The sequence below is a fragment of the Ziziphus jujuba genome, chromosome 5 (genome assembly GCF_031755915.1).
Source record: "Ziziphus jujuba cultivar Dongzao chromosome 5, ASM3175591v1".
In the NCBI taxonomy this organism is placed as follows: domain Eukaryota; kingdom Viridiplantae; phylum Streptophyta; class Magnoliopsida; order Rosales; family Rhamnaceae; genus Ziziphus; species Ziziphus jujuba.
This window is the reverse complement of record NC_083383.1, coordinates 978101-1001506: the sequence shown is the minus strand read 5'-3', so window position 1 is coordinate 1001506 and position 23406 is coordinate 978101. Positions and strand designations below refer to the sequence as shown.

The window sequence follows — 23406 nt, the reverse complement described above, 5'->3', positions numbered from 1 at the left end:
TATTCACCACCATCGAGTTGTTTAGTTTTAGCAGAGTGAACTTCATCACAAATAATACGCGCATAAAAGAAGCAAGCACTGCAGACCGTGGCGAGTACATAAAATAAAACAGTTGGAATTAGGTCAAGGAAGGTCCCAAATTGATATGCAAAGCCGAAGAGGATAGCGCTTGGTAAAGCCCATAAAGCGAATTTCAATAACATTTTCCGAAGCGATTCATCCCCCTGAGGCAATCGACGATACTCTTCCAGACAGTAATCTGACAGAAAGTATCCAAAATAAACGAAAGCCACAAACCTTAACATAGATATGTCCCCGTGTTGGTATGCGCTCCAGACCAAGCTCATCCCGCTCACTGTCAGGTTAAAATACATAACAAACGGAATCAATCTTGAAATTCCATTTTCCAACTCTAGCTGTAGCTGCGGATGATTTTTTGGCAACATTTTGCACCTCCGAAAGTAAAACTCCCTAGCTGGTATTATAGCAAGCTATCGCTTTGGTTTTTATCACTTTCAGGCACAGCGCTCATATATATATATAATTTATAATATATAATATATAATATATTTCCTGAATACGGTGATTCGGATGTAGATGCCTAGAAACTACAGCGAAACATATATTCTAGGATACTGAAATTTCCATCTCCTTTCCTGCTGCTGCTATATCTTTTGTGTTGAAATTTCTTTGAGATGACTTTTGACTCCAAAAGGGGTACAGTAACTTCCAAGAACTTTCGAGCCTAATTTTTATGCTAGCAAAAGGTGTTGACTGCGTCCTTTCCACGAAAATGGTATTAAAACAATTTCCAATTTTAATTCAATTTTATTTATTTTGTGTTTTTCATTCCAACTTGCTGTTCTTACTACTGCTAACCAGCTGCACAGTAATTAATCTTCAATTTTTTGTTCTTATCTGAAATTCAGTGAGAATTTCACCTCCTTAAAAGAGGGCAGAGTTTGGAATTCGATGACAAAGTTGAATTACTCACTGCACAACGCCCATGCTTACAAATTTTTTTTTTCTTAATTAAATCTTTCAACAGCATATTCCCCATGGATTACAAATGCCACGGTTTTAACATAAACAATTGAAGAATATATCTGTACAAAACTTTTTTTTCCCTACCCTTCGAAGTTAACAATTCATTCAGAAACACCCTTCATTTGAAAGAATTTTTCAACTCAGCTCAATCAGCAAAACTTATAACTGGCCCATCCTCATTCCTCATAGCTGCAACGCCAAGTCTGGCTGCTGAGGAGAACCAATCTGCACAATGGAACCTGGTGAACCCGGTGCCTGAAATCTGACATTCAGGTCGGAGGCCAAATGATAAAAATCCTGTGTATGGTTCATAGACAGTTGCGGCTGCCAAGATCCTTCCCCACCGATCCCCAGTTGGGGTGCTCTATGTAAGTCAAGGCTTGATCCAAGCGGTAACATATTCCCGGGATTTGATCTATTTGTGGTTATTGACAACTTTGCTTCATTTGAATCAATATCATTCCTAGGCACTGGGTGACAACTAGTAGTGTTGCTTGATGAAACCATGCCAAGCATTTCAGCAGCTGCAGGTTTGAACACTCCCTTTTGAGGTAGAGCATAAGCCACATTCCCACTCTGTAAACCATTGACCCCAGAATTAATTATAAAATCCTGGTGGAGGGGGAAAGGAGGCAAAGGTGTTGTTATACAATGGCTAATATTACTGTCAAGTGAAGCCGACTCATTGTGGGTATTTAATCTTCTAGTAGTATTTGGGTCTTCTCTACTTTGCAAAAAGCACCCATTTACAGCAACTGAATTTGAGACCGATGGACTTGGAGATAGAAGCCTGCTTTTATGGTCGTCTGCCATGGGATCAGATAAAAACTTCTTGGAAAATAACGATTGCTGCTGCTGTGATGTCTCATCTTCACCTATCCATCCAGGACCAAACTTTATTCCAATTGGCAAAACACTTCCAATTTTCTTTGAAGCAATCTCCCAAACAGTAGGTCCAAGACCTGCAGCAAAACGAGCTAGGCTTCGTGCATAACCATATTCCAAGTAAGGACCTACCTATTTATTTAAAAAATAAAATAAAACAAAATAATCAAATCCCAGATAAACACAACACAATAACATCAAATGAATATAAAATACATTGTGGATATCAGCATTTTATAAAACAATTTGCCGATTAGACTACATGTATTACTCTCCATATAAATTCCCCACACCGATAACTCACACATCAGTAAGCAGCTCCAGGTTCCCATTTAGAACAAAATAACAATTATTTACCATAATAGTAATACATACCGGCATTAGTTCCTTCCATTCTCCTTCAAGGGCATCTAAAATCGTTTGCACATGTCCAGCAGCCAATGTATGCCCATAAGTGTCACGTCTGTTCTCATCAACAGGAAATTGTTTCTTTCCATACTTCATCACACTCCTCAATACTGAAGCTGTACATCAAGAAGGGAAAAAATAATAACAATTAGTTGATAAAATATGAGCGATGAACAAATAAGATTGAGAAAGTAAGCATTGAAGTTACACTGACAAAATCCTAAAACTCAGCCGTTAAATCCCCAAACCTGGAAATTCATTCTCCCATTCGGAAAACCAGCTAGTGCAAGTTTCGCCATTTAGAGAGCCATGAGAGACTCCATTTAATGCATCAGCAGCCCTCAACTTGCATGTAGTAGATCCTTTTCTTAAATTGTAAGTGTTGGACCAGTTTGCTTTTTCACCTCCAGAAGCAAGAGTTGTATCTGACAGAGATTCAGGACCAACACAATCAACAGGAGACCTTTCAATTGACTTTTTAAGGCTCTTGCCAGGTGGTCTGCCTCTCCTTTTGGGTTGAGGTTGGCAATTATTACCATTTTGCCTCAAATTCTCAAAGTCCTTTTTTGCAAGCTCTTGAATAGATCTCGCCTGAAAAAATTAGTTAATCATCAGAAAAATGATCAAATTCCAACGTTGGAAGCTGAAATAAAAATTGAAACTGAAACAAACCTGTCGGAAGTAGATAGTGTCTGCTGCATTATACTGCATTGCATTTGTACATATCAAGAAAACATCTTTCTGCAACAATGAAATAGTCTACGGTTACAAACTCCTATTGCCAACATAAAATGTTTATATAGAAACAAATAATTTGCGAGTGGAATAAGGTATCCTATAGCACATAAGATCTCACCAGATGAAAGAATTCTAAAATAAAGTTGATTTCCTACAACAGACTTGAGACATTGACAGCCAACTTATAATGAACCAAGGCCACAAGAATCCAAGACCATTACATGCAAATCATTTTCATTATCTTCATTCTTTCGACTAATTTTTGTCGCTGCAACTGGCTCAACTTGAGGCATACAAATTACAAAGCATTGTTATAAAAATCTAAAATACAAGAGCTTAGTTGCAAGGCAGCTATTGGGGGTCAATTTAAAATCTCCCAATTCTCCTAAACTACCAATAAACCTTAACTACCTAATTAGACATAAGTACAGATATCTTATCATCATAAAGAAAACTACAAAAGAAGTTCCTACAACTTCAAAATGAATGACTCGATCAATTCTGTGCTCGTCTAATAAACCTTGTCCTTGGGTACCAATGTAAAAGTTAAGAAAACTGCATTGTTTTTCTGCAAAGAGAAACGATGCTGATCATGATCAACTATCATAAAATCCTTTCTACTTTAGTCCTTTTTCTTTGCTTAGCATTATCAGAAACATATATAAACACTATTCTCTGTGCTTTTTATTTTCTACACTATGTACTCTGGTGAAAACTTTACATTAACCATTTTCACTCCTCTAGGATGAAGAGGGAGATAACAGATGGAATGTAACAAGACTTCATCCAACATATTATGAAATCTCCAGTAAAAACCAGGCAGCAAAATAATAATCTGAGTGCATTACTTAGAGAGAGAGAGAGAGAGAGAGAGAGAGAGAGAGAGAGAGAGGGCAAGGTAGGTAGGTTCACCCAATCAAAAATATGGGGCGGAAAAAGATCTTCAAAGACAAATAACAAAACTCAACAGAAAAAATACAGAAAGCAATATCATGAAAATCAACTACTAACCTCAAAATATTCCAAGCATGAATAGGCTCCCTCATCAAGTTTCTGCCTTACAGTTTGAAAATCCATTGGCTTCTCGACAATGTCATGGTAATCAGGAAGCTGTACCGTGGTTATAATATCAAATCAAAAAATAGATACACAAATACAATTGAATAAAAGTAAACAAGCAAAATCAGAATTGGAAGGAAAAAAAAATGCACCTCTTCTGGATCAACGGGCTCGGAGAATACCTCATAAGTATCCTTTCTACAAGGAAGTTGAAATAAATTAATTAACGCCTCGTTAAAATCGTAAACAAAAAGAGAAAAATTTGGATACCAATAAAACACACACTTTTGAAGCCTGTCAAGGATGAACACCAACAACTTTTTGTCTGGCAAAGGTGTCGTGGGACCGGACTCCACCTGCGACCCTGTCCACATATAATTGGAATTCATTGAATTAAATTACTTGGGAAAAATTCTCCAGAAGATTAGGATTGATTGACAGTTTGATACCATGTATACTACTGTCTGTCGCTATCAAAACCTTTTGGTTCTGGTTCTGCAAAATTAGACCCAATATCAATGGTGAAAATTACAGCCAAAAAAATAAAAGTTATATAAGATAATTTCTGTCGTTATTGGAAACAAAAATAAATAAAATAATTCAAACAGGGTAGTCACAGTAAAAGCCACCAGAAGCTAAGGAAGTACAGGTGAAAAAGAACTGAAAATAATTAAAGAAAAGACAAACTGAAGCTTTTTGGACATGAAAGGTGTGCGCATTCTTTTGGTTCAAAAAGGCTCTGATTATTAATACAGACAGCAAGAATATAAAAATTAATGAAAAGAATTAAAATAGGAAATAAATAAAACCTGAAACCCATACAGAGATTTGAAACAAAAATAAATAAACAATGTCCAAAACTTGACCGGGTCAAACACATCCCCATTCGCTCCTGATCCAACAAGTCCACCACCAAATAGTTTCAACTTACGCGCGAAATCCCAAGCTATTCGAAAACTCATTCAAACAAAAGAAGCGACGCAAATTTAAAGTCTTTAATTTTATATTTGAGGATAATTTTTTTAATTAATTAATTTTTATTTTTATTTTCAAAAAAAAAGGGCCCGACTGAAACTATAACAAGGGAAAAAAAAATTAATAATAGAAGAAGAAGTTTGGTTCCTTGTTTATCAAAATCATTTCTCCGGAAAGTTACTTTCAGAACGAGCGAGTAACATTTGATCATCACCGTTTGAATAGATCCATGATGTGCGGGACTGATCTTGCGCCTCTTGAAAGCAACCTCGGGATCGTCGCCATCGGCATTCGAACCAGAGCCGTTGGGAACCGAATTAATTGATAAAGAGTTCAGCGACAATGTCTGATAGTGACTATTGGAATTCGAATTGAATCCGAGTAAGAGCTTATGCTTCTTCTCCTTACGCTCGTCATCGTCATCTTCTCCGCCGACGCCAGAAATCCAGTCCTGAGCCGGCGGCGATGAGGCGTTCAGATTTGGTTTCCGGCGAGAAGATCGGGAGTTGGGGTTGAAGGTGAAATTGAGAGAATTAGGGTTTTGTGGTTGTGGCTGTAGATTTCGGTTTTGGTTTAGGTTTTGTTGTTGTTGTTTGAGAGAGCGTATTTGGAGATCTAAGAGAGAAGGTCGACCCTTTTTCTTCTTCTTGGCCGTCGTCGTCATCGCCGTCTCTGATACCTCGCCCATTGTTTTCTTTCCTTCTATCCTCTCTCTCTCTCTCTCTCTCTCCCCCTCTCTCCAATCAGGATCGGTTATTTTTTTTATTTTTTTATTTTATTTTCTTTGCTTTTCGTGTTTTTTCCTCCTTTTTTTTATCTCTTATTTATTTATTTATATTTCTTAAGAATAATAGAATATTGGGCGCGTGGATAGTTCGCTGTTGGGTCGGTCAGTAGTACGTGCGCTTCACACGAACGGCGCGGTGGGGTGGATATCACGTGATGAATCTTACCTGCCGTGCTCTTCGTTTATGTGCCGTCCTCACCCTCAGGGACAAAAAGGGGAAACTACTCTAACACCCTCTTTTTCATTTTTTTATTTTTTATTGTCTCTCTGTTCTACTTGAATGTGTTAATTTATATTTGTTATGTATATATAATTTACAGATGAAGTTTTTATTAAAAAATTTACAAAAATAAATAATATTTTATTAAAAAAATGAACATTTCTACCATTTTTAAAAGAAGTGTAAAAGTATTCAGGCAAAATAGGCAAAGCCAATGGAGTGTTGGTTTGACTTTTTCCTAAATTATGTTCCATTGTGCGTAATTTATAGAAGATTTAAGAGAAAAATAAATTTTGATTTACATGTCAATGAATACGTACATTAATTGATACCTAACCCTACGTTACATGAAAAGATATAATTATCCAAATTTTAACGCTAACAAATAAATTAACATTTTTTTAGAAAAATTAGCATTATTTGGTTGATAATTTTAAACATATTAACCAAAAAAAAAAAAAGCATAAAACTTATAATTTTATCACGACCATGTGATTTCAGCCCCTTTTTACCTATATATATATATATATATATATATTGAAGAAACAAATATATTATATATGTATGTGTGTGATTTCAGCCCTTTCTCATTAACCTTGACCTTTCTTGTTGGGTTTGTATGTAATATGCAGGGTAGGGTTTTTGTAGGATAATTTGCATACTAACATGTTCGGAAAGAAACGGTGAACGTTGATCCAAAAATAAATAAATAAATAAATAATAAAGGAAAGAAACGGTGAACGAAAAATTGGGCTTCCTCCGACATCTAACGCGCACCTTCTGCTCTCTCTCTCTCTCTCTCTCGTTTTTGTTTTTTCATTTTATTTCCGGTCTCTAAAAGTTCACGGCTTAACCTCCCCATTTTCAGTAAACTTTTTATTTAAAAATATGAATATCATCATGATTGAAATCGAGTAAATTTCATAAAATAATAACTTTGGCTTCCTCTGACATAGAACATGTGCCTTCTGCGCTCTCTCTCTCTCTCTCTCTCTCTCTCTCTCTCTCTCTCTCTCTCTCTCTCTCTCCCTTTTTTGTTTTTTCATTTTTCATTTTTATTTTTCAGTCTCCAAAAGTTCATAGTTTAACCTTCACATTTTCACTAAACTTTTTATTTAAAAATATGAATATCATCATGATTCAAATCGAGTAAATTTCATAAAATAATAATAATGATGATGATGATGATAAAGTCCATCATGTATTTCATGTTTAAAATTACTCTTCATTTCTTCTCCATATTTTCGGATTTGTATATATAATTTATTTAAAAAAAAAAGATGTGTATTTGTTTACATGTGCAACCCATGCATTAAATGGGCAAGAACTATAATAAATGAGACCAACTAATACATTTCAGCGAAAAAAAGGGACCAACTAATATAATGACTTTTTTTTTGGGGGGGAAAGATAAAGTAAAATAAGACCATAGCATTTCATCACAAAAGAAAAAAGGAGAAGGGAACCAAAAAAAAAAAAAAAAAAGTTAAATGTAGACCTATAGCAGGAAATTAGTACAAACTTATTTGGACGATATATTAAATATTTATTATCATAATGTATCAAGATCATACACCACTTCTAGTACCATTAGAGGGTAGTTATTTTTACCCGAAAACAAAGTTTGGTATATTTTTTTAGAATCTAACTGTTGCAGGTAAAATATTTAAAGAAAAAAAAAAATTTGTTGCAAGTAAATTAACTTTCTAAAAGCTTTCGAAATCATATCTTTTGGTACTGGCTCAAGCACATGAAATTGTGTATCCGAGCATGTGAATTTCGATGAAAGAAACATAGGAATCGATAAATTTTGGAAAAGATGGGTTTGTGGGTGATAGGGTAAAGGTGATTGATAAGCACATAGGATGTAACAGGCATCAGAAATTCCCTACTACTCTTATCACTACCATTTATAGAAAGTTTTACCTTCATGTGCAAAACGAGTCTATTTAAATAGAGACGGCTCTTTTCTTTTTCTAGTAATATAAATAGAGATGGTTCAGTTTCTTAACTCGATCCCTATTGTATGATATTTAAAATTTAACCGCTACAAAATCCCATCCAAGAGGAGGAAGGCTGGCACTTCTGACCAATGTTTTAGAACATCACAGCCTCCATGAGCCAACGAGCCGTGGAAAATTGCCTCTGATTTTCCTACAAGTAGAGAACAATTTTGAGCTTAATTACCACTTGTTCAATTACATTTTGGTTTAATGACCTTTCCAGTGGAATTTAACGATTGCAGAGCGCGAAAAGTCCCAAGGAACTCGCAGAGTAATTGGTGAGAGGGGTGATAAATCAGTATAACAGGTTCAACTTGATTGTGGCTAATAGTCCTTCCAAAACCATAGTTTATATTTCTAGCAGACTCATTAATGAAGGACAAGCTGCTCTCATTCAAGAGGTTTATCCAGGCCTTCATATGCTTTCCAACGCAAAGCTTGACTCACCCCGTCATAAGGTATTTAGGAATCTAACATTTATACTGGTTGCTGCTTTATTATTGTTTCTTTCTACTTGGAAATCCTTGTGTGGCGCATTAAATAATGAGAATAGTAGAGAGTGTTTCCTGAAACTTTCAGACCTAAAGCAAAGAAAGGGGAAACAGCGAAGTTAGGTAGCTGGGATATGGCTGCCACAAATCTCAAACATATTTCGGCCAGAACCCAAAACTTGAATTCCACATAAATTTTAGACATGCTTTAGAGATTCCAATTGTTTAAATATGAATTGGAGATTGACAATATTAAGTTAGAGGAACTCGTAGCATGAAAGATAACAACTAACATATAACTGAAACTAGTTGGAAAATGTAATAAGACAGACCATTTTCATCGAGCTTGTAATATTTATATCCTGAATTTCGTTCAGAAGTTTCAAAAACTGCCTTTTGAGTAAACAAACTCTATATTTCATAATCAAGATTTACACGAGGAATTCCCTAATCATTAAGAATTTCAAAGTATAGACAAGCCTAAAAACCAATATGCAACCACGTGAGTAAATCAACAGTCTTGGGGACTATACATCATCTGAAGCAAAAATTCCTTGCGTTCATCAGTTGGGCACCCAAAAAACGCCCTCACCCTTCCAGCATTTGAAATGAGAAAGGTGTATGCCCTATACCGTATCTGCGAATCAACACCTATGTTCACCAGTTCTGCAAAAACTTCTTGCTCTGAGTAAACATGAGGTCGACCTCTCTCTGCAACAGCATTTCCCTCCCTAATTGCCACAGCAACATTTTTAATTGCTTCCCTTATGTTGGCAAACTCTCTCTCAAAATCAAAATTTCTAGGAGCCTTTCTTTTCTTGCCTTTCAATGATGTAGCAGATAGAGAAGGTGCCTGAGAATCTATTTGAGAATTTGCTTCTAGAGATGTTGGTGACTGATCACCGTCATTCATACCATTTAGGTCTTCTAGAGTAAGAATGACTTCATTCTGTGACAGCACATGATCAATACAATTCAAGTTGCCCCCATTTCCCACGTGGATCTCACCTTCTGCATCAGCAACGCCATCGCTTTTCTCTTTTCCAAAAAGCAATACCAATTTATTGTAGTTAGCAATGGGTGTAGCCCTCCATTTTCTTGCATCAGGCCTTACCTATCAATATGAAAGCAACAAGCTACAGAATTGAGATATTAATTTCAAAATACAAATTAAGAGTAATAGAAGAGACACAGAAATATTATTACCAAGCATTGTGACAAAATTTTAGCTGTTGGAAAACAAATGAATCTCACAAGGAAAAGAAAGCAAGTGTGATCACATTACATGCAAACAAATAGAAACGATCACTTTGTATCCAAATTCAGTAAACGTTCCATAATAAACAAGATCAAAAACCTTGATTAGAGCTTTCCAAACCTCAAGCTGTGCACTCCACATTTTTGTATCTGGGCTTCATAAAAAATCATTCATTCCATTGAAAATGTCATAATATTCACTAAAATTATGTTTTGAGAGTTTTCAGCCTATTCTTCAAATGACATTTTTCAAATGGCTCACCAATCTTTTCCCGCAATTCTTTCACAACATGATCATAAGCTGCAGTAGTAAAAACCTTATCAACCCTGTTGCCCATGCTCTATTGATGCACAAGTGCCTGAATGAAAAAATCATCCCATTGTTCTGTCCATTTTATCATACACCTCTTATCATTAGTCTTCTTTGACTTGTTGCCCATCTCTATTATCTACCAATGTGCACATGTAAGAGATAAAGCAGCAGTGCTAAATGCAACTTGGACGAACTGAAAACATAACTATGACTCCAGAATCAAATAAAAAATGTGTGCAAGAGAAGTATCTGAACGCTAAAGTTGGTTGTCTTCAGTTTGAATAGCAGAATTCAATAACATAGAAAGCACCAGAAAGAAAACTATAAATAATCAGTTTCTAAAATTCTCTACAGTAACAACATGGCAGACTTGAGGATTTGAATGTAAACTAAGGACTTTCAAAATCTACCCCATTTCAGACCAACTCTTTTTCTCCACTTCTCTTGGTTTTTATTTATAATAAACCTTTTATCCACTCGAACCAACCACCGGACACCCCTGTACTGTTCAAATGCTACAAATTAGGGCACAGCAAAATGTTTGGACCACAGTGCAAAGAATAGCGCATCAGTTAGAAAGCTGTCAACAAGTGAACTTACCTGAAGTTCAGAGATCAAGTGTAAACCATCATCTGCACTATCTTTGCACCAAAAATAGAGAAGGAAAAAAGAAAAGAAAAGAAAAATCCCCTGGTATCAAACTACGGAGCAGAAGTTGAAGTACAGACAGTAACTTCCATTTCTTGTAATGTGATAGAAGCACGCTTCATACAACATGAGCCGTACAAAGATACAAGAGAAGAGGGGGAAAAAAAATATGATTGACTACTAAGAATAAGAAATCTTGAAACCATTAAGAAGATTTGGAAATCAGGGGCATAGCAGAAACAACCACAAGAGGTCAGGTCAGGCTCCCTGAATGTCTTATGTAGCTAACAAAATTACGGACAAAATGCTGGATCACCCTTTAAACAATTTTTGGAGTCTAACCAAAATCATCCAAAATCCAACCAAGCGAAAATCATGACAGAGCAATGGTGAAACACCAAAAACCAACGAATATTCAGCGATTCTGAGTTTCTTTATATTTTTCAAAAATGCAAGAACCATATTCGTCTTCACATTCTTGTGATCAGCAATAAACAAAATTTTCAATTCGTTCGATAAGTAAAATGATAAAAATTTACGGGAAAACAAAATTACACAATCAGCTAACACGGAAAACGACGGCGTTGAGAACGATGAGATTCCTAGGAAATTCTGAAACCCTAAAGATTTGAAGTTGGAACTAAGCATTGCATAAATGGTGAGAAGAATGGAGGAATAGTATACCTACCTCAATACCTCGTTAGAAATTCAAAGGAAGGAAATAGATATCAAACAGCACTAGCACTTGCACTTGCATTGGCATTGGCCCCGCAAAACTTATGCCCCATAACCGGAACGATCACCGGCAGCTTCTATTAAACCTATTCACCTTCCCACCCCTTAACAATCATTCCACCTCGGGCCCTAACATAACCCATTTTGTCTATTGGACTTCTGCCTGGGCCTACTGGATCTTTACTCATCCCAAATAGAAAATATTTTCCAATTCAAATTTTTTTTTTATGAGTTATTTTTCATAATTTTTTAGTCGTGCTAATTTTATCTTGTAAGGCACTTTGTTTCATTCTTTATGGAAATTTTAATTTTTTTTTTTAGAATTTTTTTTTTCTATATGTAGATAAATTTTTAAAATATGAAAAATACGGCCCGATTGGATTTGAAAAAACTAAAGTAAATCCCTTAAAACAGTATTATTAAATTTTTAAAAAGTGATATTACACATTTCAAAAAAACAATTTTACTCTCAATTAAATCCACAAATTAAAATTTAAGTCCTTTGACTTCCGTTTCGAGATCAAACACCATATAAGGAAACTATTACTAAGAATCTAATTCCTGAGAGAGTGTTTTGTTAATAATTAGTTTTTTTTTTTTTCTAAATTTTAAACTTTACAAATTGGACCTTTCATTATTTTATAATATAATATGTATATTTTTATCCTAAAAATAAATTATTAATCTTCCTCTTATTTAGATAAATGTTAATTCTTCAAAACAAATTAATATTCCGTGGATAAATTATAAATTGTCATTTCCATTACTCCCATGCCATTTTTTTTTTTTTTTTGGGTTCTACAGCCCTAAATTGTTGAAACATTTTGTTAGACACCAATTATTATATTAACATTTCTTTGCTTGGCTAAATAAGAGTTCAATTAATCATAAATAACTTATTTTAAATGAAAATACTATTAATGGTGGAATCAATCTATCATCTGATAATTTATTTAGTTGTCTTAAAAAAAAATTGCTTTTTATATTTAATATTTAATATAAAATATCAATGTATAATTAAATGCATAAAATTATTATTTGACAGTTCAACATGAAGCTTATCACTAATAATGGTAAATAGAAAAACTTACTTTTTTTTTTATTATCAGTAAAACTTTAAATATAAATACTGTATATTTATATTTATATAATTTTTAGTTATACTGTTAAAATATTTTTGCACAGTACAACTTCTTCAATTTTCTAGACTATCCTTATTTCTCAAGGTTCTTATTTTTTATTTTTTATTTTTGAAAAACTTTTGTCCTTCATCTAAAGCCCAACTGAGGACCTCTTATTTTCGTCTCTCTTTCACCTTAAGCAGCCACTCTTCTTCTCATCTTTATTCTCATTGCGATCGGTTTCTAATGTCACTGAGTTTTAACCAGTATTCTAAAAGGTGTAAGACGCCGCAAGATCAAGTTTTAAATTTTACAAATTTAGGTAAAATTTAGACGTAAAAATGTGTTTCATAATTATATTATTATTTTAATTATTATAAAATTATTAAATAAATAAAATAATTAATATTTTAAATGGTAAAATATATATAAATTTATATTACTTTCATATGTGCAATAAATATATATTAGCATGTAATTGATCATAATAGAGTTATGAAAATTCATATTTTTCAAGTTTCTAACAATAAATTAGTTTCAAAACATATACATTATAAGCCTACAAGTACTTAATAATTTCTAAACTAGTACATACTTTAGCTATTACCATAATCTACCTCTTATTTAATTATTTATCGGACTCTAATTCAATATCTATATCTTCATCCAACTCATCTTTCGTGCCATCTGATACAAAATCATTTTCTTTAAGCTCTTTAATTTCAATTTGAGCATTTCTAGAACTTTTTTTAGATGGTAACATATCATTCTATATCTTATCATCATTTTCATCATTATTATAATTTTCGACAATTCATGATTGTGCATTACGAGCATTACTTGCTAGTAAAATCTCTAATTTATTACTTTTTTTTTTCTTATTCATCATTTCTTTTTTATAAAAGAAAAAACTTAACATTTAAAAAGTTTTCATTTTTTTACATTTTTTTTTATTTTATGCATTGTTTTTAAATATTTTTTAAAAAATAATTATAGAAAAAAAATTGAACAAACAGGCTCACGCCATTTAACACCTAGGCATGCATTAGGCGTTAACTGTCTTTTTTTAAATCTTGTTACTATACAAGATGTTATCTAAAAGCATCACGCCTAAACGATATCTTTTTCCCCTTTTTAGAACACTGGTTTTAACTACTTTACTCTTTTATATCAAGTTTAATAAAAATTTTAATTTCTTTTCTCTCATTTTAATTCCAATGAAATAACCACCTTACATAAAATCCAAATTTCATATAAAACTTATCTAACTTTTTATTTTATTTTATTTTATTTGTTCTGCGACCAAAAGTGAAAGGTCAAAATAATTGTGGAATTGTATGAAGTAGTATATATCTAGATCCAAAAGCAAATAATAAGAAAAATATTTTGGATTTTATTTCAGAAATACTAGACGTTTAAAGAATTATTTCTTGAAAAATGAAAATCCTAAAACCATCTGCAATAGAGGACCATAGTGTAGTCGACAAGTTACTGCTACTCTGATGGTATGCTGTTGACAGCTTTTATCTGTTGGTGGATCTGTGATTAATGTTAATAGAAAACAAAATTTCAATAAGTGAAAAATAAAAAATAAAAAAAGGATAATTTGATAAATTACAATTTTTGAGGATTGTATGGAGTGTAGAATCTGTAGATGGAATTGCAAAACTAATTTATCTTATATTTAACAAACATCCCGTCCTATTAGAATTTTTAATTTTTTTTAATCATTTTCATTTTAGTTTAATTTTTTAAAACTATATTTCACCTTATAAAATCAACATATCCTAACTATATAATTATTATATATAATATAATTGTTTTGTAGAAAATATATTATAAATACGTCACGAATACTAAGTAATATGTCATAGAATGGAAACCATTCCAATTGAATACTAAACTTTAAAGTATATTTAATGGCTCTATTTATTACCTATATTTTTCACTGCATAAGATGCATGAGAAAAATAGATAGCTAAAAAGAAAAACCTTTTCAATGAGCCTATTTAAATTGACATATATGGTTAAAAAAAGAAAAAAAAGAAAAAAAAAAGACATTGTCTAGATGACTCTTTACTTTTAAAAATTTTGCTAAACATTGTTATATTTTTCTTGAAAAATCAATTTAAAAAAATAAATAAAATATATGTAATCATTAAATAGTCATAAATAACCATTCATATTGTCATTAGAAAATAAATTTAAATTTTTTATAAACTTATATAATATAAATTTAAACAATATTAATTTTTATATGATATAAAAAGTAAACCATATTCACTAATGGATATATTCTTAGTAGGATAAGTAGCAAATTTTAATACTTATCATGTCTATGGATACTAAATGATAATTATCTTCCTAACATTTCAAAGCAATATATAATATATATTAAATAATATTAGTATAACTGATTGTCGAACAATTAGAGTAAATGTATGGAATGATTTCAATGAATCCAGATCAAGGTAACTAAAATACGATTAAAGCTACCAAATTTATCAATGTCATTATATAAAGCCAACCCATATTCAGGAATGACTAACTCGTAGTTAATATTATCCTTTATTATTTTAGAAATTCATGAAACTATCATGGAGCATTTTAGTTGAACGATGAAATTGACTTGAGCGTTTGAGCGTTATCACAATGGTACCACAACGGTGCGCAGTAACTCTTACTCGTCTTCTCTTTTACAGGTTCAATCATAAACACGTATGCCCCCAAAAACACATTGACCAATTTGCAACGAAGGGGATGAAAATATTGAAATCTAACTCTTTGCTCTCAAATAGTGTTGAACATATAACTTTCAACTGGGGTTCGATTATTGTGGAAGCACTTGAGAGTTTTGCAACTTCTAAATGCATTAGATCGATATAAAGGAGTGTGCTTTTAAAATTGTTAAGGGAGAAATGCATATAAGTTTGTTCAAACACACTCTAATCCCATTAATGCCCAAAAAAAAAAAAAAAAAAAAAAACGAGTATCAACATAGTGTAACTTTAACACAATTGAACACAATCAAAATATGTTATCAATGAAAATGGGAGTTTAATATGAAATTGCTTTATTTTATAACATAAAAAGCGTATTCTTTATATTAAATAATATCCACTATGAATTTTTTGATTATCAATCTTCCATTTTTAAAATAATTTCACATAATTATGAAGTAATAATTATTTATGAAATAACATATGAAAATTTGTAAAGGAACTACCAAATTAGTCCCTTAGGATTTAGGAAATATTTTGTTTTTCACATCAAAGGAAAAAAAATATAATAAGAGACATAATTCCGTGCTAAAGAAAAAAAGGAAAAAAAAAAGGACAGAATTTCATACTTGAGTTTCAGTGAGCAAGGAATTTATGTCGTCGAAGCTAAAAAAAAAAAAAAAAAAAAAAAAGGGAAACCGTAGAAATTGGGAAGGGAAAAGTAGGATGGTGAAACAAGAACAAACACAAAGGGAAACACAACAGAAAGAGAGAGAAAAAGCTTAAGTCTCACGCAGCCAATAAAATGAAAGCGCATGGATCGCTGACCTGGCATGAAATTTAGAATCCCGCCCAAACCCATTTTCATTTCGTGAGCAATTGAATTTCAATTTAGCTAAAATCATAATAATAATAATAATAATAATAATATCTCCGCGTTTTGGTGTCATAACTCTCTTCCCTTCCCATCTCATTCCTCTCGCATCGCTCTCTCTCTCTCTCTCCTGCGCTGAAACCCTAACCCTAAATCTGAACCCTAGCCCAGGTTCATCAAGCAGGTAATTCCACTCCAAACCATCGAATTTCGAGAAAATTTCTTGTGGTATGGTCAATTTTTTGATATAATATGTGATTGGTCCGATCTTAAGTCGCAGGTTTCATCATGAAAGGGGGTAAATCCAATTCGAAGAAAGCCGACACCAAGTAAGTCTTATTTTTGCGTAAAACTTTTACTTCATATATTGTTTAAGGCTTGGATTAGCGGTCGATATGGACTCAGATCTAAGAATACGCATATTGATTTTGTGTTTATATATATATATATATATATAAATCGATTATTGTATGGTGACAGGCTTTCTGTGAAGGGTGGAGCAACCACAAAAGCTGGGAGAAAATCGAGTAAGAAGGCGAAGGACCCGAACAAGCCTAAGAGGCCAGCCAGCGCTTTCTTCGTTTTCATGTAAATACTTTTGGTTTTCGTTGTTGTGTTGAATTTTCGATGGGAAATGTTCGTGGAATAGGTGTGAATAGGAATAGTAAAGCAGACTAAGTTCCCGAAATTTAAAAAAAGGAAAATCCAAATATGTATTTTTAACTATTTTCCTCCTTAATCTGTAAATTTTGGTATTCTTATTTTCCTTGAAATTGACTGTCGAAATCGCCCACAGCAGACTCTGCGATAAATCATAGAAATATGGAAGCATTTATGCAGTAATTTTTTTCCCCGTGAAATATAGGACCTTCTAACGGAGTTTGTGTGTCTATGCTTTGTGCTTATCATGATTAAAGGGAAGAGTTCAGGAAGCAGTTCAATAAGGAAAATCCTGAAAATAAAGCTGTCTCTGCTGTAAGTTTATATACGTTCGATCAAATTGCCTCGTAGTCAGTATCATTTGTGTTTTAATGTAGTAACATGTTATGCATAAAATATCAGGTTGGAAAAGCTGCTGGGGCAAAATGGAAGTCCATGTCTGACGCTGTGAGTATTACTTGCATCAGATTCTTTAAGTCCTTGCGAATTGATGGATTAATTTTTTCAAGTTAAATAAAAATCTCCAGGAAAAGGCACCATATGTAGCAAAGGCAGAGAAGCGGAAGGTTGAGTATGAAAAGAACATGAAGGCTTATAACAAGAGACAGGTTTTTATTTTCCTGAAATATATATATATATATATATATATTTTCTATCTTTGGTTGCATATTGTTCAGACTTTCCATAACTTGTTTATCTAATGTTATATCACTAGGCTGAAGGACCTAATGCAGCTGAGGAGGAAGAAGGGTCTGAGAAGTCAATGTCTGAAGTGAATGATGAAGATGAAGGAGATGATGAAGGCAGCGGAGAGGTTGGTTTTATTGTTCGTACTATTCTATATGGTGCTTTCTTAAAAGTGTTTTAGCATTTGGTTAACGATATTGCTACTTGCTTTCTGCAGGAGGATGATGACGAGTAGGAAATGACTTAAAGAATAGCTTAGTCATCTAGGGTGTCACAATATTGGATCATTCCATAGTAATGGTTTGGTCGTTAAATGTTAATTGGTATCTTTTCTTTTTATCATTTCTTTTGAGAAATATATTGCTGCTCCCTTTGTCTCCTTGTTTTTCCATTTTGTAACCAAAAAGTTATAGATGGGAGATTTACTTCTCTTTGTAATTTCTTGAAGTCTAATTATTTAGTTAAGTGGTTCAATGGTTTCTAGGGCAGCTATTCTCAATGATTTGAATGCTTTTAATATTCTTACTTCTTTCATGTCCTATTTGTTTGATGCTTTTGTTGTACATTTAACTGATTTTTGCTTGTGGTGTTTGTTTTGATTATATATATCATATCATTTCGCTTGGTGCTCTTATAATGTGTTATATGTATTTGTGTATTGCTGTTCCAAGTATTTTTACACAATGGTAGCATTTTTCTCAAGGATTAAATCTTTCTTCACTGTTGAAGAAGATTTTGGGTGGTTTCTTAAGTTTGTTCCAGGTGAAGAGGATGTGGCTGATGTGATGTGTATGTTAGTCATTTTTCCTCTGACCCTCTCTCTTCCATTCTTCATTTTTGTGTTTTTTATTCATAACTCAAAAACATTTTTCTGTGTTAGCCTTTTTGCTCTTTCATTTTTGTCGTGATTAGATGGGGCAATAATTGGTTAGAATGGATATATTAGGATATCATGGATAGATGGTTGTCTGCCATTGAGGGTCTCATGACCTCGCCCTTTAGAGGTTACCGGTTTGATTTTTACAAATAAATTAATTTCATGGATGTTAATTGTTAGGTCAAATGTTGTTACCGTTAGCTGTTAGTCTAAAGTAAATGTGAAGTTATTGACATCTAGGATAAATTTTGCATTTAAAGTTTAAGAGGAACAGATATTAATTATTTACATCAGGTTGAGTTTTTGTGGTTGGGCTTCATTATTTGCACTGTTTTGTTTAAATTGTTGCACGTACTTTTTAATCTATTAGTTTCTGCTTGGTTTGTTTGTTTGTTTGTTTCCCCTTCCCCCCTCTCTCTCTCTCTCTCTAATAACTAGACATGTAAATAGCAACTCCTCTGCTAAAACCTAAATGTTGGTGCCAATTCTCATCTATAGAAATGCTATTTCTTCAATTCAAGTATAGAAACAATACAAGTTCCGCCCCTCACTACAATGTGGCTGTAGAATGCATTATGCTAATGTTTAATAGCAATATTTGTTAAAATGGTAAAGTATGTCTGAAGGCTTGCGTTGTCTAAAACATATCCCAGGTTTTATTGTATTTGTTGTTGGCATTGTTTGTAGCTACAGTAACTGATCCATTGGAGCTACTTCTTTAGCTTCGGGATTTGCTTGTTAAGAGTGTTTATGTTATGTTTGTTGACTTAATTTGATTTTGGGACAAAATTACCTTTGCCTTCCTGCTTGTCTTGGTTTTTCAGTTTTTGATTGGTATTTTATGTGACAGCCGATTTGATTCGGCTTATTTTATTGCTGTAAGGCCCAGTGGTATTTGATAAACCAACGGAGTTATTTGGATTTCGAATCATGATCTCAGATAGTGCAAGCAAGTGGTCAGGGTTATATGCTGAAATGTTTGGACGATATCAAAACTCGAAAGCTGTTGGAACGGCCAAAACATAACCTTCGTAAATAATAATAAACATAACTTATGAAAGGAATGAAGAAACTTTTAAGCAGTAATGAGTGAGAAAACTCAATCTGATCTGCCATTGGTATTAAGGAATTTGGTTGTGCAGAATCTTATTATTGGTCTATCTGATGATCTTAAATGAGTTTTTTTTGTTAAAATTTTTTTATGGGTCTTCAAGCTTGACATGTGTTGCAAAGCAGACATGGCGCTGTCTGTTGTTTTCACTTCCCTTTCTATTAGTGACTCTGAGTTTAGTGGTGTTGCTTGTTAGGTACAGCTACTTTTGTCTCCCAACAAAGAATCCGATTCCTCTCTATCTAAGCATTTTTATTTTTTTTTTCCCCTCGTTTCAAAGAAAAATTATTAAGTTTAGTACGCTCTCCATTGAAGTCGAAGTGTCGTTCGCTGTGGTCCCCGTCCTTTGGCGTACTTACTTTGATTGACCAACCAACGGTTTAACGTAGTTTTTGTTTTTACGAAATATGTTTTAACATTTTTGTTGTGCTTGTGTTTGTCGCCGATTTTGTGCCGGTAATGGGAGACAAACGGCATTCTGACTATATGGGATAAGCTAACAGAACGGGTATGAGGATGTGGTGATGATATATATATATATATATTTTTTTGGTGGTTTTTACAGCATTGGCTGCGCTGCCACTCGAAAAATAAATATATAAATTAAAAAAAGAAGTGATAGATGCATGGCAGGCTTCCTTTTCAAAAAATGCACCAGCCGGGAATCGAACCCGGGTCTGTACCGTGGCAGGGTACTATTCTACCACTAGACCACTGGTGCTTGATGGTTGGAAGTTGGTGATACAATTTTATTATACAAAACCAAATAATTTAAAACCTCCAAATCAATCTGAGCAATCAAATAAATCCAAAAGGTCAAATTCAGTCGAAGGAAATGCCAATATGAATTGTCCGTCGAGAGAGGACTCATTTTACGGGTTTTTAATTGAATATTTAACTTTTGTCCATATGTATTATTAATTGTATGAATAAAAAAAGAAAAAGAAAAAAGATTAAATAAAAAAAAGGCAAAAAAGTGCAATAAGAAAGCGCGTAATAAAGGAGAAAGCAACGGCAAAACAATTGTTTGGATTTGGCCTTTTCACGCGCAATCAGTTGGTCGAATCCTGAGGAGATATTTGAGTTTCCATATCGAACAAGAGCGAGGAGACATATTTGTAAACAGAATTTCAATTTCAAGCACCCCCCGCAAATTATGAGCCTCACTTGCTACTCTTTTCTTTGCGCTTTTCCTGTCTACCTTTTTCTGCCAATTTTGTTTTTTTTTTTTTTTAACCTTAAAAAGTCATTCATCCTTAGCCAATAGCCAGCTATACTTGCAATCTAATTTTCTTCTTCTCTCTTTTGTCCTTCCGTTGATCTAAAAGAATTGGAATAGGTTGGTTGGTAGGGAAATGGTTAAAATCTAAGCCAAAGTATGCTGATGGAGTGGGTTTGGGAGAGTCAAGAGCAAAACCATCAAGAAGAGTTGCTGCAACTGCAGATTGATCATGACCAACAAAATCCCGATGGGGTTGCAGGGTTGTACGTGAAGGTGATGACAGACGATCAAATGGAGCTCCTCAGGCGCCAAATCTCTGTCTATGCCACCATTTGCGAGCAACTTGCTGAGATGCACAAAGCAATCACTGCCCTCCAGGATCCTTCTGGTGTGTCTTTATTATTTGCTTTGCTTACGCCTTATGTTATATATTAACTCCTTGTGGTAATCGCTTCTTTTACTCTGCTTGTAATTATTTATAATTATTTAATCTAATCCTTTCCTCTCCTCTGTTTTACAACCTTTTCCCCATCATCATTTGTCTGCATTTCACTTGTTATTTTAGATGATGGATCTGTTGGTGGCTGAATTATGGCTAGTTGTGGTATTTTCTTACACATATGCAAGGTTCACCATTAATAATTAAACAAACCATTTATTTGGTAGTGTCAAAACGCTACGATATGATAATTATAATTAGTTGTTGGATTTTATTTGACACTTGACCACGATAATACTGCTGTACGTAAGACTTTTGATTTGACTCTGACATCTGTCGAATGTCGATTCATAACTCTATATTTACGCATCGAATTTGTATTTATTGTTTGTTCTGAATGCACTTTCTTTAAATTAACTGAAGCATTCTTGAATTATTAATCACAACTTTTTCTTATTGCTTATGTTTCTGTTTTTTGGCTTTGTTGGTTGAGAAATTTTTTTTTATTTTTTATTGTGTTTTAACATGTCATTTTTTTTTCAAGTCATCATTTGTGCCAGCAATTGTTTTTTTTGGTCGATTTTATGATACATCGATAGATGATAACCCGAACTAATAACTAATAATCATGAAAATGCTTGTGTTCTGTGCAATTTAACATTGCAACATGGGAAAGTCAGTGTAACAAGCTCAAATTAAAATTTGGGATAAACAGATGCAAAGGTAAAATTCTTTTGTTTTCGGCCCTCAAAGTATAAATGTTTGGTCTGTCAGGAGTAGGAACGAGGGTGGGAAATCTTTATTGTGATTCATTAATGGTATCTGGCGGCCACAAGATGGGTTCGAGACAGAGGTGGACCCCAACACCTCTGCAGCTTCAAATCCTTGAGCAAATATTTGATGAAGGCAATGGAACTCCAAACAAGCTGAAGGTCAAGGAGATCGCAACAGAACTCGCACAACACGGTCAGATTTCTGAAACTAATGTTTACAACTGGTTCCAGAACAGGAGAGCTCGGTCCAAAAAGAAGCAATTGATTCCACCAACAAACAATGTGGAATTGGAAGCAGAAGCAGAAGCACAAGTACGAGTTGAATCTCTAAAAGAACAGGATAGCTCAAATCCAGAAAACATTCAACTCCATGATGAAAATGAGAACGTTTACTTTCTTAGGACAGAGATAGATGATACTGAATTCACAGATTCTGCTGCTATCTTCCACCAGTTTGGATCATTTGAACCTTACACCAAAACAAAGTATGTATCCGCTTTATTTTTTGTTTTGTTTACTGTTAATTCTTCTATAATTATGTTTCCAACTTTGAATTTGGATTGAGAAAATAATGTTTTCTTGGGAGAGTTTATTACAAGATAATATTCTTAGCTATGTCTCAAACAGATAATATTCTTAGCTATTTCTCAAACAGTTTTTGTTTATGGATTTTGTGCAGGATGTGATGAGTTGGTAAAAGCAGAAGATTTGGTATTCACTGAGACATCAACAGGTAGGTAGCGGTCTCATTTGACTTGGATGAGAGCGTTTGTATGTAGTTGGGACTTTGATTATTGGACTTATACTATAATAATATAAGAGCACATTTAATTATGCAATATTGAACTTGTATAAATTTATATGATTACCTTGAACTGGGCTTTGAATTTAGGTGTCACAGTACTTTTGCTGTTAACCATTTAGGTTAGGTTCATAATTATGCATTTGTCTTTTTGTTTTTTGAATATGCATTAATGAGTCATGAAATTTTCATTGTATTACGGAGATTAATTATTATTATTTGATAAATGGCATTTATTATTTATGTCTTAGCTTTTTCCAGTGAAATTAAACTTAACACTGCGTGTAGGCTATAGGGCTAGGCTGCGGATGGGTTATGGGGCCTAAATAATAAATAATGCCAGCTTCAATAAAGAGCTAAGTTAAAACGAGTACACACCCAGTCAGATTTTTGCTAGATAATAGACAAAAAGTCTTAACTGCGTTCAACACGAAAATGAAAAGAAAAATATCTAGTTCTATGTTTTTGAGTTCGGTGATTTATTTTAATTTCGGATTCAATATTTTAATCGTATCTATCATTTTTCTGATTTGTTTATTTTTTTCAATCGAAAT

The 23406-nt window shown here is 33.4% G+C and overlaps 4 protein-coding genes and 2 non-coding genes across 14 annotated transcripts; 2 read left to right on the top strand and 4 right to left on the bottom strand.

The window, feature by feature from the left end:
- Positions 1–1007: 1007 nt before the first annotated feature.
- On the bottom strand, positions 1008–5927 carry LOC107419832 (uncharacterized). The gene is made up of 9 exons (XM_016028646.4): positions 5327–5927; positions 4587–4632; positions 4423–4501; positions 4290–4335; positions 4090–4188; positions 3013–3081; positions 2589–2931; positions 2308–2456; positions 1008–2064 (listed from the first exon to the last, which is right to left on the bottom strand). Exons 1-9 carry the CDS (start codon positions 5798–5800, stop codon positions 1231–1233), a joined length of 2139 nt encoding a protein of 712 aa, XP_015884132.1. The 5' UTR covers positions 5801–5927; the 3' UTR covers positions 1008–1230.
- A 3008-nt stretch (positions 5928–8935) lies between these two features.
- Positions 8936–11724, bottom strand: LOC107419794 (uncharacterized). Of its 8 annotated transcripts, none has more exons than XM_016028605.4 (4): positions 11520–11679; positions 10133–10319; positions 9971–10020; positions 8936–9727 (listed from the first exon to the last, which is right to left on the bottom strand). In XM_016028605.4, exons 2-4 carry the CDS (start codon positions 10206–10208, stop codon positions 9125–9127), a joined length of 729 nt encoding a protein of 242 aa, XP_015884091.1. In that variant the 5' UTR covers positions 10209–10319; positions 11520–11679; the 3' UTR covers positions 8936–9124. The 8 variants fall into 8 exon arrangements, 7 of the variants coding, with proteins under 7 accessions (XP_015884091.1, XP_015884092.1, XP_060673688.1 ...); XM_016028606.4 differs by having other exon boundaries at positions 10133–10255; positions 11520–11675; XM_060817705.1 differs by having other exon boundaries at positions 9971–10025; positions 10133–10255; positions 11520–11669.
- Positions 10748–10810, bottom strand: LOC112492147 (small nucleolar RNA snoR101). The gene has a single exon (XR_003056488.1). It is a non-coding gene; the product is annotated as a small nucleolar RNA snoR101 (small nucleolar RNA).
- A 4592-nt stretch (positions 11725–16316) lies between the features above and the next one.
- Positions 16317–18116, top strand: LOC107419776 (HMG1/2-like protein). Of its 2 annotated transcripts, none has more exons than XM_016028576.4 (8): positions 16317–16465; positions 16562–16610; positions 16762–16869; positions 17199–17256; positions 17344–17388; positions 17469–17549; positions 17657–17755; positions 17846–18116. In XM_016028576.4, exons 2-8 carry the CDS (start codon positions 16570–16572, stop codon positions 17861–17863), a joined length of 450 nt encoding a protein of 149 aa, XP_015884062.1. In that variant the 5' UTR covers positions 16317–16465; positions 16562–16569; the 3' UTR covers positions 17864–18116. The 2 variants fall into 2 exon arrangements, with proteins under 2 accessions (XP_015884062.1, XP_015884063.1); XM_016028577.4 differs by having other exon boundaries at positions 16344–16465; positions 16556–16610.
- Positions 18117–20266: 2150 nt separating this feature from the next.
- TRNAG-GCC (transfer RNA glycine (anticodon GCC)) lies at positions 20267–20337 on the bottom strand. The gene has a single exon. It is a non-coding gene; the product is annotated as a tRNA-Gly (tRNA).
- Positions 20338–20589: 252 nt separating this feature from the next.
- Positions 20590–23102, top strand: LOC107419767 (WUSCHEL-related homeobox 8). Its single transcript, XM_016028565.4, has 3 exons — positions 20590–21226; positions 22052–22535; positions 22730–23102. The coding sequence occupies exons 1-3, from the start codon at positions 20995–20997 to the stop codon at positions 22734–22736; spliced, it is 723 nt and encodes a 240-aa protein (XP_015884051.1). The 5' UTR covers positions 20590–20994; the 3' UTR covers positions 22737–23102.
- The last annotated feature ends 304 nt before the right edge of the window (positions 23103–23406 follow it).